The sequence below is a fragment of the Podarcis muralis genome, chromosome 7 (genome assembly GCF_964188315.1).
Source record: "Podarcis muralis chromosome 7, rPodMur119.hap1.1, whole genome shotgun sequence".
Taxonomy (NCBI): Eukaryota; Metazoa; Chordata; class Lepidosauria; order Squamata; family Lacertidae; genus Podarcis; species Podarcis muralis.
The window spans coordinates 7,410,640-7,435,245 of NC_135661.1; the positions used below are offsets into that span (position 1 = coordinate 7,410,640).

Here is a 24,606-nt window from a genome sequence, read left to right on the forward strand (position 1 = left end):
GCACAAGAAAGTGGCTTCTTTTGGCCCCCTCAAGCCATGGCATGCTGCCTCCCTCGGAGGGGGGGGCATTAACATTCCTGACCTGAACTGCCCCCCGTGGCTTGTTTGCCCAAATCTATTGGGCAAGCAGGGAGGGAGGAAGTTAAAGGAGTAAATAAAGAGGAGGTGGGTCACTCTTTGGGAAAGGTTTTGTTACGGATGGATTTTCTGTGCGGCATGCCAAAGTATGTTCACCAACCTTTGCACCCTGCTGCAGGTGGTTTACAATGTGCAGGAAGAGTCAGTACTGCTGCAGCTTCCTTGTGAGCATTATCCTCCAATAAGGTGCTTATTAAATCTCTTACACCTCCCGCCTGCCCTTAGGGGGAGTGTGTTGCTTTCCCTCCCTTTGAGGTGAAAGGAGTGTACATAATGTGGTTAATGGTTCGCGGTGTCAGAATTTCTGCTTGGCCAATTTTATCCAGTTTGGGGGGCGTGCTATGTCCGCACATCCCAGTACACCTCCACGAAGCTTTTTCCATTTGTATATTGTTCTCTGTAAGGCACCTTCTCTGTCTGAATAAGTTTGATCTCTGTTGGCCGCCTGAGATAACCAGCTGCTGGCTCTCCCTGTGATGGCTCATCTGCTCTTAAATGAGCCACCCCTCAGGCTGCTTTTTGCAATTTGTGGAAGTCTAGGATGGCATCGCCTTTTCATTCCAAAAGAAAATGCAAAATAACCCTTGTTTTACTTCATTTGTTACGGGGTTGCTGTGTTTACATGTGATCACCGGAAACTGAAAACTGCTTAAGTGTTGCTGGGGAGGCTTCTGCAGGCTTTACTCTGATCGTGCTTTAAGGCAAGTCAGGCTGAGGGGGTTCGTTTCAAGAGCCTTCTTCCTTGGGTTGGCTCCAGAGAATCTTCTCACTACAGTGGTGCCTCGCAAGACGAAAAGAATCCGTTCCGCGATTCTCTTCATCTAGCGGTTTTTTCGTCTTGCGAAGCAAGCCCATTGACAGCTTAGCGGATTAGCACTCCGGCGGTCTAGCGGCTTTTCGCAATCAGCTGTTAAGCGGGTTATCAGCGGAACAGCTGATAGGCGGCTTAGCGGCTTAGGAAAAGGGGGGGGAGCGGGAAAAACCCACGGGGACGCGCAAGATTTTTTCGTCTTGCGAAGCAAGCCCATAGGGAAATTCGTTTTGCGAAGCGCCTCCAAAACGGAAAACCCTTTCGTCTAGTGGGTTTTCCGTCTTGCGAGGCGTTCGTCTTGCGGGGCACCACTGTATGTACGGTATTTTCCCCCTCTTAATTTTTTTTTTTTAATGGTGCAGGAACACTGAGCTCTGCTCCCGACCCTGCCTTCTTCAGCCAAGGAGTGACTGGGTCAAGGCCGTTCACCTTTCCATAAGATGAAAATTCTACTGCAGCAGCGGCGGCATGAAGAAGCATTGTTACATCTTCTGTATGGAAAACGGGTGTGATTCAAATTGTTTGCTGCTGAAACTAGTAGTAACAGAAAAGGAGTTGAGAGTTTTTGTCTTTTTCACTGGGAGCTTGGCAGGGTCCCTGTTACTCTTCACGGCATTGTTAGAAACGAAGGCCTGGTTTTCTCTGAGCAAGCAGGTGCCAGTCCTGCTAGCATGTTATTTATTCCAATAAGGTTGACAACTTTGTCCCTGCCTGGCATTGGTCAATGTTCTTATGGCAAAGTTAGTGGAGATAAGTAAGTGGGTCCACACTCGCTTCCTTTGAAAGGGAATTGTTCAACCTGTTAAGTATTCAAGGGAGTGCCTAATTGTCGTAATCCAGAGGTGACTCCAGTAACAAAAATGCCTGGAATAAGGTTCTTTCTCTCATAAAGCAAGCTGCGTGGAACTTGGTCACTTCCTCAGATTACTTGGGTTGAAATGTCCCTTTATGAAGCTCTATCAGCAATTGCAATAACAGCCAATTTGAAAGCTTGCAACAGCAACAAAAGGTTTAAGTTCAAAGTCTGACTAAAAGTAAATTAGCTGGAGAGTCCTAGGCTTAGAACTTTGCAACCATCATATAATCTCAAAAGTGTTAGAGGTCATGATTGGAGGGTGGGGTTTGTTTGTTTTTTGTATGTGTGGGTTTTATTTTTACTTTTCTACCACAGAGGTAATGGGAACAGGTGTAGCAAACTACACTCTTTGTGCCATGTTGTAAGGGTAGATGTCATTTTGCACTACAGTTTGAGACTACAGAATTATGCCATGTTGTTAGTTGCAGGGTGTGAACTTTTCCTTTGTATGCAAGTAGAACCAAGATACATATTCCTTCTTTCTTTTCTTTTTGGAAGAGATGGTGCACTCGAGCCCAACATTACTCTGAATATGTTACCCTTGCTTTTTTATTTCTGCATGCTGTATGGCATTCTTTCCCTATCTGTGGATCTGGAAAATAATTAACACTGGTTGGATATCATGGGCAAACATCCCATTTTGCCAGCAGTCTCTGACCGTACATCTGAAGCACTGTGCCCTAGTTCTTAGCCCATTCCACGGAAGCACAAGACCTGCGGTCAGAAATGAATACGCTTTTAGTTGGAAATACTGTACTGTGTGTATTTTGAGGAGGGGGTTCTCCTTCCTCATAAGCAGTAAGCCCAAAGAAGTTAGGTTTCCAGGCCAAGACTTGCAAAGCCCTGGGGTGAAGTTGGGGCATTTAAAGCAGGGGTACAGGTGCACAGGCTTCCAGCAGGGCCTACAAGCTGACCCAGGCAGCTGCTTGCAAAGAGTGTCACAGACATTTACTAATTTCACAGTTGGCACCTACAGGTATTTGTCTTCTACAGCACTTCCTTGGGGATTCCCACACTGTTGCCTTCAGGCAACCCGAGTCCATTGTGTGTGTGTGAGCATTTTGTATCGTTTTCTCCTTTCAACTCCTGGGGGCTGGCAGCCACCTTATTACAAGAAGCTAAAAAATATAGAAGTTGCTTGTGGTGGTGGTGGTGGTGGCAGTGGCGGTGGTGGTGAAAGGATTTTAATTAAGCCACAGCCACATTCAAACACTTAGAGCTATTGCACAGTTTGGGTGTTTTAGAAGTGGCACAGTTTGCTTCAGTTAAAATGGCAAAGCCTCCTGTGGCTCCACTGTTTGGTTTTTAGAATTTTACAGGTGAAGGAAGCAGGTCTGAAGAAATGGGAGTATTGATAGAGAAGTGAGCAGAACATGCAGCATTACAGCCCCAAAGTTATTAATACCAGCTGGCTTTAAAGCCTGCATTTCTGGGTTTTGGTTTAGCTTAGCAACCATGACTTCTGTGTGTATTGAAAGAGAAAGAAAGAGCAGCTTTGGGTCAGGAAGGTTCGAGTCCTTTTTAAAAATGGTTCTATGAAAAGTACTGATGTCAACAGAGCCGTCATAAACAATGGGCTTCTATGCATGTGCACGCACACCAAAAGAATCTCACCCTGCCTAACATTCTTCACTAACTCCAGCTTTCTGTTACCATGAAAGTAAAAGCTGCTTCCTTTACAAATCTTGCTGGGAACAGGCAGAATTGATCCTCCTTGAGTTTGAACAGGAATGGGGAACCGGTAGCCTTACAGGTGATGTTGCTAGACTCCAAGCTCCCAGCACGCTCACAGGTCAGGGATGATGGGGGTGGTGCAGTCCCCCCAATCCTGCACTTCATCTTCCAGTTCCTCCAAACTTTCTAATGAAGCAGGCAGGTGGCATTTCTGCATGAAAGCATGGTGGGTTGAGGAAGATTCCCCACAGCTTTTGCAGTTTCAGCAGAATTAAAGCACTCTGGAAGTAGAGGGGAAATTGGCAATTCCTGTCCGGCTAACAAAAGTCATAGTTTCCAAGTAGATTAGAGCAGACTGGATGGAATAAATGGGCCTACTCAAGAGAGGAATAGCATTGGATACAGCCCCCTCTTTACAAGGGGTCTGGCCCAAACTGCACTAAGCTTTTGCCAAATTTCTGGGCTTATCATTTGCTGCCTTTGGCCAGAGAGTGATTGATTTCATTTTTATCTCACCTTTCCTCCACGTGGTGTACACAGTTCTCTCTATTTTATCCTCACAGCAGCCCTGTGAGGTGGGTTAGGCTGAGAGTGAACAACTGGCCCAAGATCACCCACTTGAATGGTGAAAATGGCATGTGCCATCTTGAGCAGAAGCTGGAAAGTAGTGGTGTTGGGTGGGGGAAGCCTTGTTAATGCCAATTTGTTTGTTTATTAAAGAGGCTGGATCCAGCTTAAGTCTGGCTCAGAGCAAACCCACTGAAATGAATGACCCTAAATTGGCCAAGCCCCATAAACTTCAATGGTCAACTCTTGAGTAGGACTAGGAAGAACCCAAGGCCATTGTAGTGCTGGAGAAGGTGCAGGAAGATCCAGGGGCTGGAGCAATTCCTGTGTGAGGGAAAGCTGCAACATTTCAGGCTTTTTTAAGTGTAGAAAAATTTTAAGGGGGAAATTATAGAGGGGTATAAAAGTATGCAAATGGGACGCGGGTGGCGCTGTGGGTAAAAGCCTCAGCATCTAGGGCTTGCCGATCGAAAGGTTGGCGGTTCGAATCCCCGCGGCGGGGTGCGCTCTAGTTGTTCGGTCCCAGCGCCTGCCAACCTAGCAGTTCGAAAGCACCCCCGGGTGCAAGTAGATAAATAGGGACCGCTTACTAGCGGGAAGGTAAACGGCGTTTCCGTGTGCGGCTCTGGCTTGCCAGAGCAGCGATGTCACGCTGGCCACGTGACCCGGAAGTGTCTCCGGACAGCGCTGGCCCCCGGCCTATAGAGTGAGATGGGCGCACAACCCTAGAGTCTGTCAAGACTGGCCCGTACCTTTACCTTTACCTTTTATAAAAGTATGCAAGGGGTGGAGAGAGGAGTTTTTCCTCCCTCATAATAAAAGGTAAAGGTACCCCTGCCCGTACGGGCCAGTCTTGACAGACTCTGGGGTTGTGCGCCCATCTCACTCAAGAGGCCGGGTGCCAGCGCTGTCCGCAGACACTTCCGGGTCACGTGGCCAGCGTGACAAAGCTGCATCTGGCAAGCCAGTGCAGCACATGAAACGCCGTTTACCTTCCCGCTGGTAAGCGGTCCCTATTTATCTACTTGCACCCGGGGGTGCTTTCGAACTGCTAGGTTGGCAGGCGCTGGGACCGAGCAGCGGGAGTGCACCCCGCCGCGGGGATTCGAACCGCCGACCTTTCGATCGGCAAGCCCTAGGCGCTGAGGCTTTTACCCACAGCGCCACCCGCGTCCCTCATAATAGTAGAACCAAAAAAGAGCCATCCAGTGGGGCTGACTGTTGGAAGATTCACGACAGACAAAAAGAAATAATTAAACTATGGAACTTACTGCCACAAGATGTAGTGATGGCCACCAACTTGGATGGCTTTAGCAGAGGATTGTTTTAATTAAGTCAGTGGTCACTGTATGGCTTTGAATCCAAGTCACGAGCGAGCACAGGTGAGGAGAGTGCTGGCTTTTGCACCCAGGTCCTGCATGTGGGCTTCTCTTTTGGGGCCTCTGGTTGGCCCCTAATAGAACAGGATGGTGGAATAGATTTATCAAAAAGTATATTTTGCCCTTCCTCTCTGTTAACAATCATAGAAATCTACAATAAAACCTGGGAAACACTTAAAGCAACTAAAGGAGAGAACATCACTCAAAATTGCCTCCTTTGCACATGGGAGGGTTTGCTTTTAATGGCCATGGCTCAGTCAGTCAACAGATGAAGATGGGATTCTGCTGCCCATGGGGTGGTTTTACTCCTTAATTCTGCCAAATAATGTATGTGTGGTAGTGGCTGTTTTTCAGATTGACGAAACCCCATATTACATCTTTCAGTGCAGGAGGTTAGAAATATTAAAACGAATTAGATATTAAATGTCGGAGAATAGCTTGCAAGGTGCTGTTAGGCGTTTGGAGAGGGCACCTCATCTCCCTATCCCAGCCTTCCAAAATTTTCTAATTCAAGGTTTTCTGCATTACAACCAGCTGTCCGATAATAGAAACAAGATGCTTGTCTATTCCAGCAAAGTAGTACCTGTGGTATTGAGATGGTTCCACCAGCAGCTGTGAGCAAGAGATGGAACCTCCACTTTCAGGTGCAGTGTACCTTAGTACCAGCTTGGCTTGAGTATACTCCTGCCCTGTTCATGTGGGGTGTTGGAGGCACCTAGATGGCCTCGCTCAAAAAGGGAAGCTAGCTGCCTTTTTGCCTTGTTCATGGGGTCTCTACATTTGGTTGGTCCAGCGGCCAGGAAATAGGATGCAGAGACTTGGCAGGGCTTTGAATTCATCCAAAAAGAAAAGGTTGCAGTTTTATATACAGTGGTTCCTCGGGTTACATACGCTTCAGGTTACAGACTCCCCTAACCCAGAAATAGTACCTCGGGTTAAGACCTTTGCTTCAGGATGAGAACAGAAATCGCACGACAACGATGCAGCAGCAGTAGCAGGAGGCCCCATTAGTTAGTGGTGCTTCAGGTTAAGAACAGTTTCAGGTTAAGAACAGACCTCCGGAACAAATTAAGTATGTAACCAGAGGTACCACTGTATTTAGTGCCTGCTGTCATTTGAGGATATCAAAATATAGCCTTTCATGCACTGTTTGCTTACTCCACCATAGGAGCCTGGCTGTGACTTAACTGGTTTGCAGGAACAAGAGGCGTCTCATTTTTCATTAAAAACTCTGCATATGCTCACACGCGTATTTGTGAGGAGGGGCATTCTTTTGCATAACGTGTCGCAGTACCCAAGACCCGGAGTCCTGCTTGTTCTTCTGCATGCCATTCCTGAGCAGAGGGAGGAGCAGAGACCAAATTATATGTCTGGCTACAGCAGTGAAGACAGTGCCCTACTTTGCAAGGCTGTTGTCACAGGGGGGTGAATATGAGTTGGTAATGAATGGGCTTGCTTTTTACTTACAACTAAGGAACCACAAGCACTGGGAACTACCGTTAAGCCTGCTCTATAAAATCCTTGGATTTTTCCATTTCATGTGGCAGGTGTCTCTTTGGAACTTCTATAAGGAGCTTGTCTTCAGCCACAGAACCATTTCTTTCTTTCTTTCTCCCTGCTTCGCTACAACAGGTCTTATCTCAACTAGAGCCAGGGCCTTCTCGGCTGCGGCTCCAACCTGGTGGAATGCTCTGTCACAAGAGACTAGGGCCCTGCGGGACCTGACATCTTTCCGCAGGGCCTGCAAGACAGAGTTGTTCCACCAGGCCTTTGGTCAGGGCACAACCTGACTCCCTCCTCTGGCAACCTGCACAGAATTTTGCCTAATCGGTTGCCATCAATTTGATTTTAATTAATTTTTATAATGAATTATTTTTAGAATGTGTGATTATTTGACCATTTGATTATTTGATTGTTGTTAGCTGCCCTGAGCCCGGCTTCGGCTGGGGAGGGCGGGATATAAATAAAATTTATTATTATTATTTATTATTATTTAAGTGTCAAGCGAAGATGAGCCTGTCCCCCTTATTAGCTCTCAGCCTTTACAGAAGTTACGGGGTTCAGAAGTCCTCTCTGCGCCTGCTTTCGATGGGCTCCTGGTTATCTCCTGGGCATGTGCAGAGAGCCAGCAAATTCCACTCGCCTTTGGGCCTCGTGCCTTCTTCTCTGGCGCGAGTCCTTCTATGCATAAACCAGCTCATTGTTCTTGAGGACCAAAAAATGTACAGTATTCTATATACTCCTTCCCACCCGCTTTTTTAAACCACCAGACCGGGTGAGATTCTGAGCATGTCAAGATTGCTGCCCCTCGCAAAGGAATCCCTGGTTGCCGGGGATTCGTTCCCCTTGGAAGAGCGGGCGCTGGAGGTAAGTGAGAGTCACCGTCTCCCGAGCATGTACAAAATTCCCAGGTGAACGAGGCTTTCTCAGGAGCGGGGGCGTGGCTGGCCGCGAGACAGAGCGCAGTCGCCGGATGGGGGGGGGGATCACACTTTCCCGCCAAAAGAAGCTCGCTTCCGCCCCTTCCCCCTCCTCCGAGCCGCAAAAGCGCGCATGCGCCCTTCCCCCTTGTCCAAAGCCGGGCTGCGTTTTTGTTTATTCGAAAAGGAAAGGGAGGGGGAAAGGAAACACAAACGGGAGTGGCGGCACGGCGCACGCGCGTCTCGGAGGCGCCGGTTGGCCGCCGCCGCGCGTTCGAAAGGCGCTCGCCGCCGGCTATTGGTTGCTCCGGCCCGGTAAGCCCCGCCTCTTCCTGCCCGCCGCCGAACCCCCAGCGTCCCCTCCGGTTCCGCCGCCGCCGCCGCCGCTTCTTGCTACCGTCGCTGAAGGGGCCGCCGCCGCCGCCGCTACCGCTTTGTGCCTCGCGCGCCTAAAGAGAGAGGGGTGTGAGGGGAGAGGAGGAGGCCCTGAAGCCGGTGAGTGGCGGGCGGGAGAGGGGGGCGGGGTCAAAGGTCACGCGTTGGGCCCGCGCTCCTATTTGCATAACGCTTTTTTTGTATGCGTGTGACGCTTTGGGCCTCGGGAGGCCTGCGCTGGTCTCGGTGCCGCGCGCCGGGCAGGGGGGCGGGGCGGCCCCGGTTCCCTGGAAGGCTCGTTCCGTGGGGCCTGGGTGGCGGTGCGCCAGCCCCTCTGTCCCGGAGGGGAGGAGCTGGGGGCTCCTGGCACGCCTTGGCAGCGGCCCCCGGACTGGACCTACGGAGCAGCCCCTGCGCACCCTCCTCTTCGCTGCTGCTGCTGCTGCGCAGAGAGAAACGAGAGGCAGAAAGCGACACACACCGACCTGCAGAGGTCCGTTTCCATGGCTGGCTAAGTGACAGGCTGGCGCAGAAGACGGACTCCTCCAGCCTCTCTCCTCCTTGCTTACCTGCCTTAGGTGGCAGCTGAAGCACGTTCCCCACGCCCAAAGTTTGCTTGCCCACACGGAGCTACAATAATCCCCAGCATCCTTAGCAAACTGCAGCTCCCAGGAGCCTTTGAGCAGGGTGAGCTTTTCGATGTGCGTGCTGCGTATGCAGCCTCGCCAGTGCTTATATCGCACTTTACAAAAAAAAGGAGCTGGGTCCCCCTAGTTTGAAATGCTTGTCATTCCAAGGGAGCTGACAGCAGTGCCTTTTCAGGCTGCTGGGAGGAAAGGAGGGGGAGGCTCAGCAGTAGGCGGCGCCAGAGCCAATGACAGAGGAAACTAAATTCTAGTTTTGTACCCATTCATCCCCCTGTTGAGTTCCACAAGGGCAACATTGAGACGACGACCACGAGGGAAAACTGATAGGCACAGTCATCCCACGGAGCTGGATGTAAGGAGGAAGGTGGGGACTGGCAGAGGACAGTGCTCCTTCTCTTCTAATGGACTAGCCTCCACTGGCAGCCAAGGTGGTGCCCTGGACTGCAACTCCCAGCACTGACCCTGACCATTGGCCATGCTATCTGGTGGGAATTGGGGACCCCAGTGAGATCTGAAGGGCACCACATTGGCAACTTCTGTATGAATGTAATCTATTATTAAATCCAGGGGGAACCTGGTGTTCTCCAAAGCTTTTTGACTACAACTTCCATCAGCCCCAGCCAGGATATTTGTATGCTGCTGGGCATCTGAGGAAGGCATAATGCTGTACAGGAGAGACACAAGGAAAAGGGGAGGCAGCAGTAAATAGAGGAAGGGCAGCTGTTCTCTGTTTGGTCCAATAATGTGGATTCGGGGCAAGTCAGGGGCTTCAGAGGTTGGTGGGTCCAGGATCCCTGATCATTGCTGATGGGTGTTGGAGTCCAACAACATCTGAAGGGCCTCCACACAGCCTGTTGCCCTTGTTTACTTCCAGGGACGGGTGAGAGCTAAGGGTCATGCCAGGAGGTGGGTGTTGAGGAAGGCTTTGCAGGATGAAATAGAGCAGAGGTGATGGTGTGCAGGTGTTTGGTAAGGTGCTCTGGGCATAAGGGGCAACAATGGAGGAATGATGGGAGTTACATAAAGGAGCAGTAGATCCGAGGGTGGTGAGGCGGAAACTACAAGGATGATGAGCAAGACACAGAAGAATCTTGAAAACTTTTATCAGGTGGGGGTAGCAACTCCAGAATCACATTCTAGGTGTGGTTCTGTAGCTCCTTCCTCCTCCAGCCTACCACCTCCTGCTTTTGGGCTAATGGCTGAAGCAGGCAAGAGCTGCTTCTACCCCTCAAGTTTCTGGTAGAAAAGCTAAAATCTAGACTGCTGTACTTGGATCTTAATTAGGGAAGTGTCGTAGCACAGTAGAAGAGCATCTGCTTTGCAAGCAGAATATCCGCGTTCAGTCCCTGACAGCATCTTTAGTGACGCTGCCTGAAACCCTGGAGAGTCATTGCTGCCAGTCTGTGTAGACAAGAGGGAGCTAGATGGACCCAGAGGCCTGGCTCCATATATAATTATTGTGGCGATTCCATTGTGGTCTCTGATCTCTGTCTTGCCTATAGCAGAATCCACAAGCAATGATTCCTTAAGGTTCCAGTGCAAAAAAATTTCATCTCGACCAGCCGCTTCATTTTGGATTCAGCAGGAAATATGCGCACAGAGGCATCCCTCCCCCACCCTGCAAGCAGTGTCAGAGATACCAGGAGGCCTGTCACAAGGAGGAAGAGGAGAAATGCTGTCCATGTGGACTATTTTAATCCAGCACAGAATTTCCAACTGAAGTTAGCTTGGGCCACAGGAAGGTATACTTTCATCAGGAAAGTATAGAGTCGTGTTGATTTAGGCACTGACATTGTTCCTGGAAACGCTTTTAACCTCTTTTGAGAAATGGCAGAGTGTAGCATCTCAGTGGCTGAACTGCCAACTTGGATGCCCCAGTGCAAATTCTGCCTCTGCTATGAGCTTGTTAGGCGGCCTTAAGGCAAGTCTCTCAACCTTATTGCACCCCCTAATCTACAACTGGGGGGGCACAGCTTAAGGGCTGCAACAGCAGGTGATTTATAAATGCAAAATAATGATTCCATCAGCTTTCCCCAACCTCTGGTGCCCTACAGGTGTTTTGATCTGCAGCTTCCATCGGCCCCCTGCCAGCACAGCTGTATGATGCTGGGGATGATGGGAGTTGTAGACCAATACATCTGGGGGACTGGGATACATGGTCAGAGTATTGGGTAGGTGCTGAAAGTCTCCCGGAACAATTGTTGTTTTGCCACCTAGTTTAGTTTGAAATGTTGGCGTCATAAATCCCCTACATGACTTGTGATGTAAAAGCTTCTAGCTAAATCTGGGCCTTTGGAGTCTTCTGTATGATTCTCGTTTTTGCCTGTAAAAATGCATGTGGTTTGAAACGCACCTGCAGTGTGACCTTCCCCCACAGGGAAGGTGCTCAGTCGCACCCAGAGCTCTGTGAGACCTCTAGCACATACGGGGACAAACAGATCCTTTCCATGACCTGAGGGTCTTGCTACCTGTGAGGTAGGTGAGGCTAAGAGAGAGTTAGGCAACTGTCCCTTGTTTGCCCAGGGAGCTTTGTGGCTGAGGGGAGATTTGCACCTGGACCTCCCTGATTCTAAACCAACACTAACCACCATACCACACTGTTGTTAGCATCTACTACAGCTTGACAAGATTAAAAAAGGTAGAAGAAAATCTTCTCATGCTGTGCTTAGGGGTTCCGGTGCAACAGCGGTTTTAATCTCCCAGAGGGAAAACCCTGTTAGCAGCTTCCACGCTTTGAAACCAGCCTTGTGCAGAGACAGACAAAGCTTTGCAAGATTCAAACACGGCGGCTCTCTGGAGGGGCGGCTCTCTTTTTTAAAAAGTGCATTAAAGCACCAGCAAAATCAAAGCCTAAGGAGTTCCTTTGGTCCCACAGAAATGTATGAAACCTGCTCCTGAACATCATGCTCACTTTCGGTATTCTTTAGAAAAGTAAAATCGGTGAGGGGGGACTTGAATTTGATTAAGCAAAGGTTTGAAATTTACGGCTTACATGCTTCGGAATCTCAGCCTGAAGAAGAGTGTTTTGTAGGCAAAGACGGAGGGGGTGGCAGTTGCTAGCCTGGGTGGAGGGGTTACTACACTTCATACCAGGAATAATGCACACATGTTGGCTGTCTGAGGCTATCTGGGTTGTTTTTAAAAATAAAAATCAAGGTGTTTTTTCTGGGTCTTTTGGAGGAGGGGAAGAAGGTACGTTTTGCAAATCCATACACAGGACTATGCCAGCCAAGGGGACCTATGCCCTACAATGCCAGAGCTCAAAGAGGCAGAGGTGTCCCAGTGTCACCCAGATCTCTCAGTCTCTCTCTCTCCAGTCTTTTCTGGCAGATGTAAACATTCAGAAAGATTGCAGGGCATTGTTCCCTTTGGGAGATAAATCTAGGATGGTCTTCCTGCATTTGCCTTTCCCCCCTCTGCCCCTGTATTCCCTGTCGCTCCATCAAGGCTCCTTCCCCCCCTCTAGAGAGGACGTAAAACCTTTCTTGTTGGTGGGGCCTGAGGCCAGAAGGAATGTAGGGAATTTGCCCTGTGGTGGGCCTAGAACCTCCTCATGCTGTTTTTCATTTCCTGCATTTTAACCTGATGTGTTTTTTTTTCTTTTCCCAAGTTGCATGTCTTGCCCTCGTTCGACCCACATCCTTCCCGCACCTCAAATAGGTTAGGGGGGGGGGATAAGACTGATTTGTGCTCCAGGCAGTTTAATTATTCCCTCTCACCCCCCAGAAAAGTTGCAATTCTGAAAAATGAGGATTCCACCCACCCACTTTCAGCTCTATTACAGTGCAGTGGGGCTGAGAAGCTGTTTTCCCCTGAGTGTCACATTTCATCTGCTTCAAGAAACCGGATTAGGGGCTGAAACTCCAAATTTGTTTCCCCCCTGCCGTCCCCGCCATGGAGCTGTGTGGGTCTGTTGCTGCAACTCCTTGTTTGTTAGAGGGGGGTGGCTGGTGGGATTGTTTTTAAAGGTAGCCCTCTGCTGCCTGGAGGTTTTTGACATTTAAAAATAAGCTGGTGAAGGTGAGGGCAATGAGCTGCTTTGCGGTAAAAATGGGTGGAAGCTGGTCGGCTGGGCTCTTCAGGCCTCTGCTGACGAAAGCTGTGGGGTTGTCTTTAAATGTCCCACATGTAGAATAAGATCTTGGGGCTGGAGGGGGACGTTTCCACCCACAACATGCCAGCTGGTTGCATTCTGCTTGGGTTGCCTACCCTGGGGCCTCCACTTCCATCCTTGGTTTGTTGGGTGCTGGGCAAGGGGCCTCGGAGGAGGAGGACATTCCCTCACCCCTCAATCTGTGCAAGGAAAACCCATTTCCCACCTGCAGGGGTTTCTGACGGGAGCTTCCAGCTTCTCTGTTGGACCACCAACAAAGTGGGCTTCCTGGCCTCCTCCTCTGCAACTGCTTAATTTGTTGTTTTCTTTTGCTTTGACTGCTCAGTAGCACGATAGGGATGTAGATGAAGTTGCCTTTGTTTTTGTTTCGTTGTTAACCTTCACACCAAATCTTTTCTGCACTTTAGGTTGTCTGTGTTAGGAAGTCCTCTCCCCTTGAGGTTAAAACCTGGGGCTCCAAAGTGTTACCCTCACGTTGGGGTTATTCATTAATTTAAAATGGCGACTGATCTGCCCGAAGCTGATCCCGCACACCGTAAGGCGCTTCCACTGTTAACGGGAGCCCCCCCGGACAAGTTGAGTGAGGTAGGGGCCGACCCTTCCCCACGCTCGCCCTTGGACTGGCCCCTGCGAGGGCTGCTCTACTCTTCCTTCCCCTGCTGCTTCTAGGAATCTTGGTTGGGGCTGCCTCCAACACCCCCCTTCCCTTTCCCCTGCCCTCCCCTCCCCACCCCAAAGCAATGATCCCTTCCCCTGCTTCCCCTGAGACCTCCCTCGCTGGGTCCCTTTGCTCTTCTCGTTCTGAACAGAAGCAATATATACGTATTAAAATGTATATACATCCTGTGATGCTCAAAAGTTCTGATGGAAACAGGAAGTTGGAGCCATCTGCCTCCTAAGGATCCTCAGCGCAGTTGCCTCCATCTGAGGTGGAATACATGGCGGGGTGATGGTGGCTTCCTTCTGGGTGTCCCTAGTTCCCTCTGGAGCCTTCCCCCTGCCCCAGCCCACTCCGCACCTCCTGGGCTCTCCTCGTGACGCTCTCGCCGCTCTTTCCCTTCCAGACGGCTGAAGACGCCACCATGCCCATCCGCCGGGCCGTGAATTCTTCTGCTCGGGAAACTCCTCCCAAAAGCAAACCTGCTGAAGGGGAGGAGGCCAAGCCAGGTAAAGACGCCCACTCCCACCTCTTGTCCTCCTTGGTCTGTGGTCAAGTGGTGGTGGTGGAAGGGCTGATTCGCACGCAGCCTTGTCCTTTCAGCCAGAGAACCATCACTGCTTTCTAAGTTGACCCTTGGGGATCTACTGAAATTGTATGTGTATGTATGAGAAACACAGAGATTCAGATGGGAGTTTGGAAAGTTTGATGCTCGAGGTGCATTATGTTATTTTTAATAGCATTTATTATTTCAGTTTGCATCCCACCCTTCCTGATAGGAAAAATAGGAACAGTATTTTTTTGTAAACTGGTTTGGGTTCCTTGTTTTTACAATCAAGAGGTGTATGAATTTTATTAAATTAAAAGTGGTTCTTTTTTCCTTTCCTTTTTTTTGGTTTTTGTTTGGAGAAGTGTTCTAAAACAGAAAAATAGAGATACTAAGAGAGCTGAGTGGGGGGTGCTCATGTAATATCACTGTATACAAGTTGTTTAAGTGACAATAAAGTATTTCAATTTCAATAAAAACAGTTTTGAAAAGTGTTCCCCCAATCAGTGAGTTCAGAGTTGCCTGAAACATTACCTTTCAGCCATACAAGGCCAAGGGATGTTTTTAGATTTCCTCCTGGAAATCAGTAATGGCACAAACTGGCATACGTCATCAAGAAGAGCATTCCACAAGGGGTGAGAACCGTCCCCAGCAAGGCCCTGCCAACCGGGCTCACTGCCAACTGGGTATTCCCCCGTGGTTGTACCACCAAGAAGACCACCTTGTACGGGCAAAGCACAGGCTCAGCCCCTGAACTACAGCCTGCCCTCACCACCACACCCACCTGCAGAATATTGGGGATGGAAACTGAGCCCCAGTTGCCGATTGAGCCAGTGGCTGCCCTCCAACTCATCAGCTTATAAGTGAAGGAGGCTGAAAGGTACCAAAAAGGCAACTCCATCACTACCTATGGTTCCCAATAGCCCACCAGTGGGCAACCCCCACGTCTTCCTCTGGCTACCAGCTGATTGCTTTTGCCATCCTGCCTGCTTGTGAGCAGTCACTTCAGTCAGGAGACATCTGCCCCATTGTGGCATTCCTCAGGCAGGGCCCGTTTGCCCAACTGCAATGGGTGTGGGTGCGTTTTATCCTTCGCATGTAACTTGCACATGGCCCTCTACTTCCTCTTCCCTCTCAGATCCTGATGTCAGCTCAGAGGAATCTGCTTCGACTGTAGAGGAGCAAGAGAATGAAACTCCACCAGCCGCACCTAATGAGGCAGAGCCACCCAAGGAGCCCGAAGTGGAGGAAAAGGAAGGAGAGGCAAAGCCTGCCGAGGAAGCCAAAAAGGAGTAAGGGGTGGGGGCACTGAAGTGGGGGGCAGTCCATACCCGGGGGCAAAGGTTATGCCAATGTCTCTGCCAACCCTACCTGGAGATGCAGCCAGGGATTGACCTGGGGCCTTCTGCATGCCAAGCAGCTGCTCAACCTCTGAGCTGCCATCCTTCCCTGACAATTTGGGGGGGGTGCAGTGCTGGGCTAAGTGGAAGTGGCTTTGTATAAGGCCATGTCCAACATTCAGTTGCCCAGTTCTTCTGATTCCAGCTCTCTGCTTTTCTGTGAAATCAGAGCTCCCCTGAGCTGCAGAAAATGTATTTGGGCTTCTGGGATTCCTGCATGAGTTTTGAGTCTCTCCCTTTCTGTGTGTAAAGGGAGAAGGATCAAGTCAAAGAGGAGAAGAAGAAAGTCAAGAAGACCATCCCTGCCTGGGCCACCCTCTCTGCCAGCCAGCTAGCCAGAGCACAGAAGCAGACGCATATGGCGGCTTCTTCTCGCCCCAAGATGGATGCCATTTTGATTGAGGCAATCAAGGTGAGCACAAAGGGTGGGCTTCTTGCTGCTCTTCCTTTCTCTTTGTGTCTCTTCCCCCAGGTATGTGGTGTTTTTTGTCACCTTTCACTCCCCAGGAATAGAGTGCCAGTTGCACTGGTTTAAACATATTTGCTGTTTTTGCGTTTTTACTGCATAGGTAATCGCCTTGAAACGGATTGTTTAGAAGGCGACTAACAAATCGTCAGCACCAGTGCAAACGCCCCTGCCCTCCTAGCTCAAAGGGCACAGCTCTGCTGTGGTCAGTGTTCAGCCTTTGGGCCAGGAGACACCCTGGACACCTGCCAGTTGGACCTCCCAGTTTCCTATAGGAAGTCCTCCAGGCTTAAAATGTCTTTATAGAGGGCTTTGTTTGGGATGCTGTCAGAAATCTGCCCCCATCACATTTCACGTGGAGGTGGGGGGAATGCACACATGCACACACTTTAGGAAGGCAGCGTATGGCTATGAGAGCACCCTGATTTGAGTCAGGAAGGGAGGATGCCTCAAGTCATGAGCAGCCTGGGCTTTGCTAGTCGTCCCGGGAGAATCCTGCGAGTGAAAAGCCCCTGCTAGTCCATCTTGGTAACCCTGAGCTAGATGGTTGACCCCCTAGTCGCTCCAGGTAGGGTGATGAAGCACCCTGTCTTGAAACTGTGCAAGAAAGATACAGGCAGATCAGGCCATCCTCCTCTTCTCACTATACCCAGCAGACACCTCGGTGGGAAGCCCACAGGCAGGGCTCTCCCTGCTTGTGATTTTTCCCAGCAACTGGCATAGGGTAAGCCTAGTCACAAGTGCCTCCTCTCCTTCCAGGCGTGCTATCAGAAAGGCGGGGCGTCAGTTGTCGCCATCCGGAAGTACATCATCCATAAGTACCCTTCACTGGAGCTGGAGAGGAGAGGCTACCTCCTCAAGCAGGCCCTCAAGAGGGAGCTAGAGCGAGGGGTCATTCGGCAGGTGAGTTGGGTGTGGGTCAAGGGTTCTTTTGCTTGCTTATTTCTCTCTAGCCTGCCCAGCATTAGGAGAGCTCGCAGATTGGGTGTGTTAAGACTGAAACAATCACTTACATTTTCCAGAGTTCAAAGGCTTTATTCATGCAGGCACAGCTTTGTCTTGGCTCAAAGTATTTATTTACAGGATGAGCAGAGCTAAAGAGAGAGAAATGGCAGACATCTTGTCAAAACAAGTTGGGGGAGAGAAACAAAATGGCTCAGCTTTTAGGGGCACAATTAACTTAGACAAAAAGACTACAAAAATGTTGGGTAGATTACAAGAGAAACACTGCCCTGATGTGGTTTAAAGTAGCATCTTAGAAGCTAAGAGAAGGAAGTGCATTTGTTTTGTCCAACACTCCGTCCCAAGGAGAATTCAGGGGCAGGGAACAAAGGTGTTAAATGTACCACTAAAATCAATTTACAGTAGGCCTGAGGAAAGCATCTGCCAGCATGGCACAGGGAAGCTTTCCCAGCCTTTCCTCCTAAGGAAAGTTTGCCTGGTGCCTGAACTGGACCCCTCTTTCTCCACGCCAGGTGAAAGGAAAAGGAGCCTCTGGGAGCTTTGTGGTGGCCCCGAACTCAGGGAAAACGGCCCCCAAATCCAGGGACCGGAAGGTAATGCTGAGGGACCTGGGGGAGGTTTAGGGGTTGAGGTAGCAAAGCTCGTAATTAGTGTGCACAGTTGAAATCCTCCATTCTCCGAAGGAACTAACAAGGGGTCTTGTCTGAATCAGGTCTTGTATCCCTTCAAGAGCTCTGAAGAAGGCACACGTTCCACAGTGGTGGAAGCACTTGAAGAACTAGTGGCAGACCCTTTTCCATGTCTGTTGATGGCAAAGGATTGCAGTAAACGTACATAACCTTTGAGATAAAAGCCACATTTGCCACATACATTTAAAGCACATGACTTTCCACCAATGAATTATGGGAACTGTAGTTTAAGGGTTGTGGGAAATGTACCTTTGTGGGGGTAAACTACAGTTGCTGGGATTCTTTGCTGGGGAGTGGGATGTGCTTTAAGCATGTGATGTGGATGTGATGGTTAGAACAGACAGTTGCTTTGTAAACAGAACATGTAGAAAGCGGGGCTAGGAATGTATTGGAAGAAATGAATCCTTGCTTTGCTTCCGACCTCTCTCCTCCACAGCGGAGCTCTTCTTCGGCGTCCGGCCCAGAGCAGCAGGTGAAGCTGGAAGACATCCTCCCGCTGGCCTTTACACGCCTCTGCGAGCCGAAGGAGGCCTCCTACAGCTTGATCAAGAAATATGTCTCCCAGTATTACCCGAAGCTGAAGGTGGACATCAGGTAGGGCTGGAAGGGGGAGGGCAGGACGGAGGCACTGGCTGGCCAACCAACCAGGACTTCTTGCTTTAGGCTCTGCCCTCTGACAGCAGGTGGCTGGGCACGACTCTTCAACAACTTCCGACTTGGCATTGGCAGCAAAGGATTATTCCCTGTTGGGAACACGGGTGGTACCATGTTCACAGAAGTGGACCCATTTCAATGAGAGGAACTGAGCCATGTCCATCAGTTGCATCTACTCAAGTAGGACTAACTTTGGGTACGAACTGATGTTCTCACCTGAGACATGTACCTATGGGGTGTTCCTGAGTATGTTCAGAGTGTCCCGCCATTGTAGCCAGAGCAGAGGAAATGGCTTTCTTTACAGCTCAGTGGTGACTGAACCTGGGGCTCCCTGCATGAAAGGCAGGTGCTCCACCACTGAGCTGTAAAGAAAGCTCCATTCTGAGCTCAGTGGGCAAACAGCCAGGCTTGGTAGAAGGCAGCTTTCGCTCCTGCTCAAAATTAGTTTCGTCCCACTGCTCCTGTGATCCTCCTCCTTGCAAAAAAGGAATCCTTAAACTCTTCTAGGTTTATTCCAAATGTTTTGAAGTATACAGTAGTACCTCGGGTTAAGTACTTAATTCGTTCCAGAGGTCTGTACTTAACCTGAAACTGTTCTTAACCTGAAGCACCGCTTTAGCTAATGGGGCCTCCTGCTGCTGCTGCGCCGCTGGAGCACGATTTCTGTTCTCATCCTGAAGCAAAGTTCTTAACCTGAAGCACTATTTCTGGGTTAGTGAAGTCTGTAACCTGAAGCGTATGTAACCCGAGGTACCACTGTAGTTGGATTTTTAAAACAAGAGGGGAAAAGGAGGGTGTAGCTACTTGGCTGGTAGTCTGTGTGAGGGTTTGGTGCTCCAGTTCACAGCCTGTGGACAGAAGAAGCCATTCTGCATCCCGTGAGGGAGCAGAATCTCCTCCACTTCAAGGAAGGGCCACCCAGGAGGGCTTTGTGTCAGCCTCAGGCCCAGGAAAGAAGCTCCACTCTTCCTCCTGGGAGGCTGTTTCAATTATCCTCCCTCTTTTCAGCAGGATCTCCCTGCTGTTGGGAGATAGGGACTGTGTGCTCTTTGCCGCTCTCTCTGCCAATCATGGCCTTAAAGCTCCTTTTCTTCCCTCCCACAGACCTCAGTTGCTGAAGAATGCTCTGCAGAGAGCAGTGGAGAAGGGCCAGTTGGAGCAGATCACAGGGAAAGGAGCTTCTGGAACTTTCCAGGTGTGTGTGGGGGGGGGAGCAGCCCAGCTCCCTTTAACTTGACTCCCTCTGGCTCCCCTCCTCCATTGGCCTGCCAAGAGCAAGCAGCTTAGGGGGCTGCATCTGGTTTGGGCTGGGGGTTACCATAATGACTGTCTGTTTCAGCTGAAGAAATCTGGGGAGAAGCCCCTTCTGGGTGGGAGCCTGATGGAAGATGCCATCCTCTCCGCCATTGCGGCCATGAATGAGCCCAAGACCTGCTCCACCACTGCTCTGAAGAAGTATGTTCTGGAGAATCACCCAGGGTCAAACTCCAGCTTCCAAGGTAAGGAGGCACAGAGGGGAGAGACCTAGTTCCACAGGCGCAGGCAGGCAAGGATGATCTGGTCCAGCCCCCTGCAGGGCAAGAATCGCAGCTCAAGAATCCCCTTGTCATCTGGGAGGGCCCTGCACTGGCCAAAGTGAATACCAGCAGGGCCCAGCCATGGGGTGCGGCAGGGGTGGGAAGGAGACGGACACATTTCATTGGTTTGTGCACAGGCTACAAGCCCCTAACTTTGGGGCTAATGCGTAGATCGCAGAGTTGTAGAGTTGGAAGGCACCCTGAGGGTTATCTAATTCAACCCCCCCTCCAGTGTATTTCCTCTTATCTCTCTGGGGCGCCCAGATCTATAGAAATAGGAAAAGACGAGAGTGGCAACCAGCCATCGCCACCTGTTGTCAGGTGTAGGGAAGGTGGGTGGTGCTTGGATTTCTGGGGCCCCTGGTTTTTGCCAGAGAAGAGCCTTGGAGGTTAAGTGGCGAGGTTTAGGGCGAGGGCTTCAAAGAGCAACCAGGACAAGGGCTTACATTGCAGTAGCAGAGCCTTGGCAAATGAAATGCCTGTGCGATCCTCCCTCACTCCCTTCTTCCATTGATTGCCTTTACAGCCCAGGTTCCCCCTCTCAGATCTTGGGTTTTAAAATAGCCCAGTGGTGAGGTTTGCAGGAGACCTGCTGGGAGAAAGCGTGTGCAGGCTCTGTGTGTGTGTGTGTGTGTGTGTGTGTGTGTGTGTGCGCGCGCGCGTGCGTGCGTGCATATTTTTGTTCCAGGAGAGCGCCTGCTCTTGAAAAGACACTGAGCCTTGGCAAGGGCACAGGGCTTAATGGAAGCCACCACCCCCCAGTTCTCCACATGGGCTCCCTTCTAGCTGCCCTTTCAAAGGCAGCCTGTTCTGTCCGCTACAAGGAGAAGTCTGTGGGCTGCTGCTCATATCTCACAGTCTGTGCCTGGATTATTTCCTCCTTCAACGCAAAGCCAGAGTGCTTTTTCCGCCCTGCCTCAGGCATCTTGGGGGCGAGGGCAGTGGTTGAAGCAAAAGCCCCTCCACTTGGCTCAGAATACTCGTTGCAAATATAGGGGAGCAGACAGAGACGGGGGGGGGGGGGAGAGAGAAAGAGAAAGGCTTTGGTCCCCAGTTTTGACCTATGTTTTGAAAGGGCTTAGAGGCCGGCAGTTTGGAATCTGATTTTTGTTCCCTTTGGGAACAGCGTTTTAAGATGCTCTCCTGCCCCATCACCCACTTTTCAAAGTGTGTGTGTGTGTGTGTGTGTTTTCCTTTACCCAGAGATGAGGGAGAATGTGCTGGGTGCAAGTTCAAGCCAAAGGTACTCACCTTAAAAAAATAAAAAAAAAAGGAAGGAGGAGCAGGGGTGGAGTGGGGAGGCATTTAGCATAAACTGTTGCTAGGTAGATGAAGGCAAGCTTTCCAGCTGCTCTGGCAGCCATGCAGCATTGGGGGGGGGGGGCGGAATCGGCTTCTTGGGAAGAGCAGAGGCTGGGATGCTCAGAGGTCCAGCCTTGGAACTTTGGCCTGAACTCTCGAACCCCTCCCCAACCCCTGAGCACACAGGTGGCTCAAAACTGGCCTCTTTGTCAGAATCCCAAGGAACAGGGCTTGCAAAAGAGGCCATTCCGTGACAGGGAAGGGGTTTGTTGGGGGTGTGCTGAGCTCAAGAGGCTGGTGCCCCTCCTGATGCCATCCTCCTCCCACCCCACAGTCCACCTACTGAAGAGGACCCTGCAGAAGTGTGAGAAGTACGGCTGGATGGAGCAGATTTCCGGGAAGGGCTTCAGTGGCACCTTCCAGCTGTGTTTCCCCTACTATCCCAGGTAACGGGGTTGGGGGGGGGCAGCCTCTGCCTTCGGAGGAAGCACCTGAGATTCCAAGGTGCAAGGCGGGACAGGGCAAGGTGAGGAAGTGCTTTAAATACTCAGCCAACCTTATTCTCACAAACACACCTGTCCTCCAGCTGACTCTCTTTAACGGCAGGAGTGGGAACCTTTTTGATTGGCGGGTCCAGATCGTTTCATCTCCCACCCCGCAGGCCCCCAACCGCCAATCATCTGATGTCAGGTGACTGATAGGTAGCAGCCCCCTGGTGAAGCAGCCTTCAGCAGGATTGATTCCCACTTCTCCCTGGCTACCAGCTGACATCAGATGATTGACAGGTGGGCCTGGTTTGGGGGAAGTGACTTTGTGGGCAAAACTGGACCCCCCCCCCGGTGGGCCAGAGTTCCCCCACCCTGTTCTAAAGCCTTGGGTGGTTAAAGGAATGGGAGAGAGAAGGATCCTGCCCCTTTTGCTCCCATTGAGCTCCACTTTCCCACCTGGTGAGTTGATTATTTCCTCTTGGGGGTGTTCCTTCTTTCCCCCCCTGCAGCCCCGGTGTCCTGTTTCCGGAGAAACAGAAAGAGGAAGAGTCAGAGGAGGATGAAGAGGAAGACTCAGAGGAAGAAGAGGAGTCAGAGGAGGAGTCAGAGGAGGAAGAGCCCCCTCCAAGGAAAAGGTATCTGTTGGGGGGCACTTTTGGGTCCACCTGGCCTGCTGTGAAGTGGCAGGGGCTGAGGTTGCCTCTGGGCTTGCAGGGCCCGCCCTGAGAGCTTTTCCTTTCCTTGGCAGGATGCAGAAGCGGCCCCCGCCAAAGGCCCGGAACAGGGCCCCCCCACTGGCAAAGTGGCGGGAGGCCAAGCCCAAGCCCCGCAAAGCCCCCGTGGCCCGCCGTGGGAAGGCCAAAGCCCCCCCTCCCAAGGTCAAGGCCCCCAAGGCCAAGAAAGCCAAGCCAGCTGCCCCGCCCCGCCCGGCCCTCAAGACTCTCTCTGCCCCCAAGAAGCCCTCCTCAGCCGCCAGCGCAAAGAAGGACCTGAAGCCCTCGGCCAAGAAGAGCAAGACCACCATGCGCAAGTCCCTGAGAGCCAAAAAGTAACCCCTTCTCCCTCCAGAGTGGCAGGGCACAAGGGGGTGGGGATCTCACACGCTTGCTTGCAAAGTGCAAGGCCACCTTTGTCTCTTCCTCCTGATGCTTTCAAACATCTCTCTCTTCTCCCCCCCCCCCCCACTTCCTTCAGCAGCGGTGAAAGCCAGCCAGTCAAAGCGGCACTTAATAATCCAAGCGTCTCCCCTTAGATCTAGGTCCTGCCCTCTGTGCCTTCTCGCCACCCACCCTCTCCCCCTCTCCCATCTACCTGACCCCTTCCCCTCCATAGAACTGTTCTTTTTGAAAATAAAAAAGAAGGAGAAGGTTAATCTGTACAGGGTCACCTTGCCTTTGAATTTTGGGCTTTTGAAACAGGTTGCAGAAGAAGATTTTTATATTTTTAGAAAGTGGAAAGGATCCCCGGGAAGACTTTCTGAACAGGGCACTTCTTCCTCCTCCTCCCGCCTTTTGGGTGCCTTGCTTGGTTCTTGCAGGCCAGTGAACCCCCTGGGGTGAGCAAGTCTTCTCAGAAGAAGAGTTGGGTGCCAGATGGGGGGCGGGGGGCTTCCCCACAGACGCCTTCTTCATTACCTTGTTGTGTTTTCTTGTGGTTTTTTTTTTTTTTTTAGCTTAGATGCTCTCCACCCCCAGTGTTTCAATGTCGCCTGAAAACCAAGCTTACATAAAGTTTTTCTTGAATCCAGCTTTTGAAACTTGTTCTGTAAAGAAAGAGTGGGGGGGGGACGAACACCAGGTTTCGTCATTTGTTCCCCCTCCCCTTTTTTTAAAGGAAAAAAAAAGAGAGAAAAGAAAATGACCGAGAACAATCTAAGTAGAGCAAATGATTAGACCCATTAAGCAAAGGAACATGCTGTTTGTTAAAATAAAAAGTAGACTCTTGACACCTGTCTGGGGTGTGGTCTTTTTCAGACACCCACAAAGTGTGGGGCTGGGGCCTGGGGGGGTTGGGATGCGGGAGAGAGAAGCCTGCTCCCCAGAGCCATCCCAGCATAGCCCCAGCTCTGTCATGGGCCAAGAGGGTCCTGCTTGCAGCTCAGAAGTGCCTTGAAGCACCATCTCAACAGAGGGCTTGGGAATCTTTTGGCCACTGTTTCCCAAAGTTGTTGGTGATGCCCAGTTGGATTTAATTAAATTCTTCATTTCCACAAAACCCTAGGAACATAGGAAATTGCCTTGTGCTGAGTCAGACCCATTGGTCCATCTAGCTTAGCATTGTTTTTGCTGACTGGCAGCAGTGACTCTCCAAGGTTGCAGGCAGGCGTCTCTGCCCAGCCGTACCTGGGACCTTCTGCATGCAAAACACGTGCTCTGCATTGACCTAGGTCTTTTATCAGATGCCCACATTTCTGGCCCAGTTCTTTTTGGGGGGAGATGGCCAGGGCGGGAGTGATGGCCGTGTCGGTTTATTAGGCAGACAGCTGTTGGAAGTGTTGAGGTCGCAGATGACCACCTTCATTTCAAGAAAACGTCAGGATCTCACCTTTGTCTGCTACATTCCACCCTCGCTCTCCTGCTCCTCACTCCTTAATTCACAGAGGTTTAGAAGGTTCCTTTTATAAATATAACACATTTTGTGTACCCACACGTAAAACTGAGCCGGGCGGCACCCTGGGCAGCGGGGATCCTGTGATCCAGGGTCAAGGGTGAAAATGCAGGCGGTGTCGGCCATCTGGGCTCTCGCTTGGCATTAACCCTTTGGGATGGTGCACAAATGTACAGGAGCACACGGTAGAGACACGCACCCTGTTGTGGAGACCCGTGTGCCTTTACAGGGCAGGGAGAAAAGACTTTAAATGGCACGGCATCTGTTTTAGCAG

The 24,606-nt window shown here is 50.8% G+C and overlaps 1 protein-coding gene across 2 annotated transcripts; it reads left to right on the forward strand.

The window, feature by feature from the left end:
* Positions 1–8,178: 8,178 nt before the first annotated feature.
* Positions 8,179–23,670, forward strand: HP1BP3 (heterochromatin protein 1 binding protein 3). Of its 2 annotated transcripts, XM_028741419.2 has the most exons (13): positions 8,179–8,340; positions 13,389–13,566; positions 14,046–14,148; positions 15,325–15,478; positions 15,839–15,998; positions 16,812–16,955; positions 17,528–17,608; positions 18,141–18,298; positions 19,463–19,553; positions 19,698–19,857; positions 21,572–21,683; positions 22,235–22,360; positions 22,474–23,670. In XM_028741419.2, exons 2-13 carry the CDS (start codon positions 13,480–13,482, stop codon positions 22,775–22,777), a joined length of 1,680 nt encoding a protein of 559 aa, XP_028597252.2. In that variant the 5' UTR covers positions 8,179–8,340; positions 13,389–13,479; the 3' UTR covers positions 22,778–23,670. The 2 variants fall into 2 exon arrangements, with proteins under 2 accessions (XP_028597252.2, XP_028597254.2); XM_028741421.2 differs by lacking the exon at positions 13,389–13,566 and having other exon boundaries at positions 8,180–8,340.
* Positions 23,671–24,606: the final 936 nt, after the last annotated feature.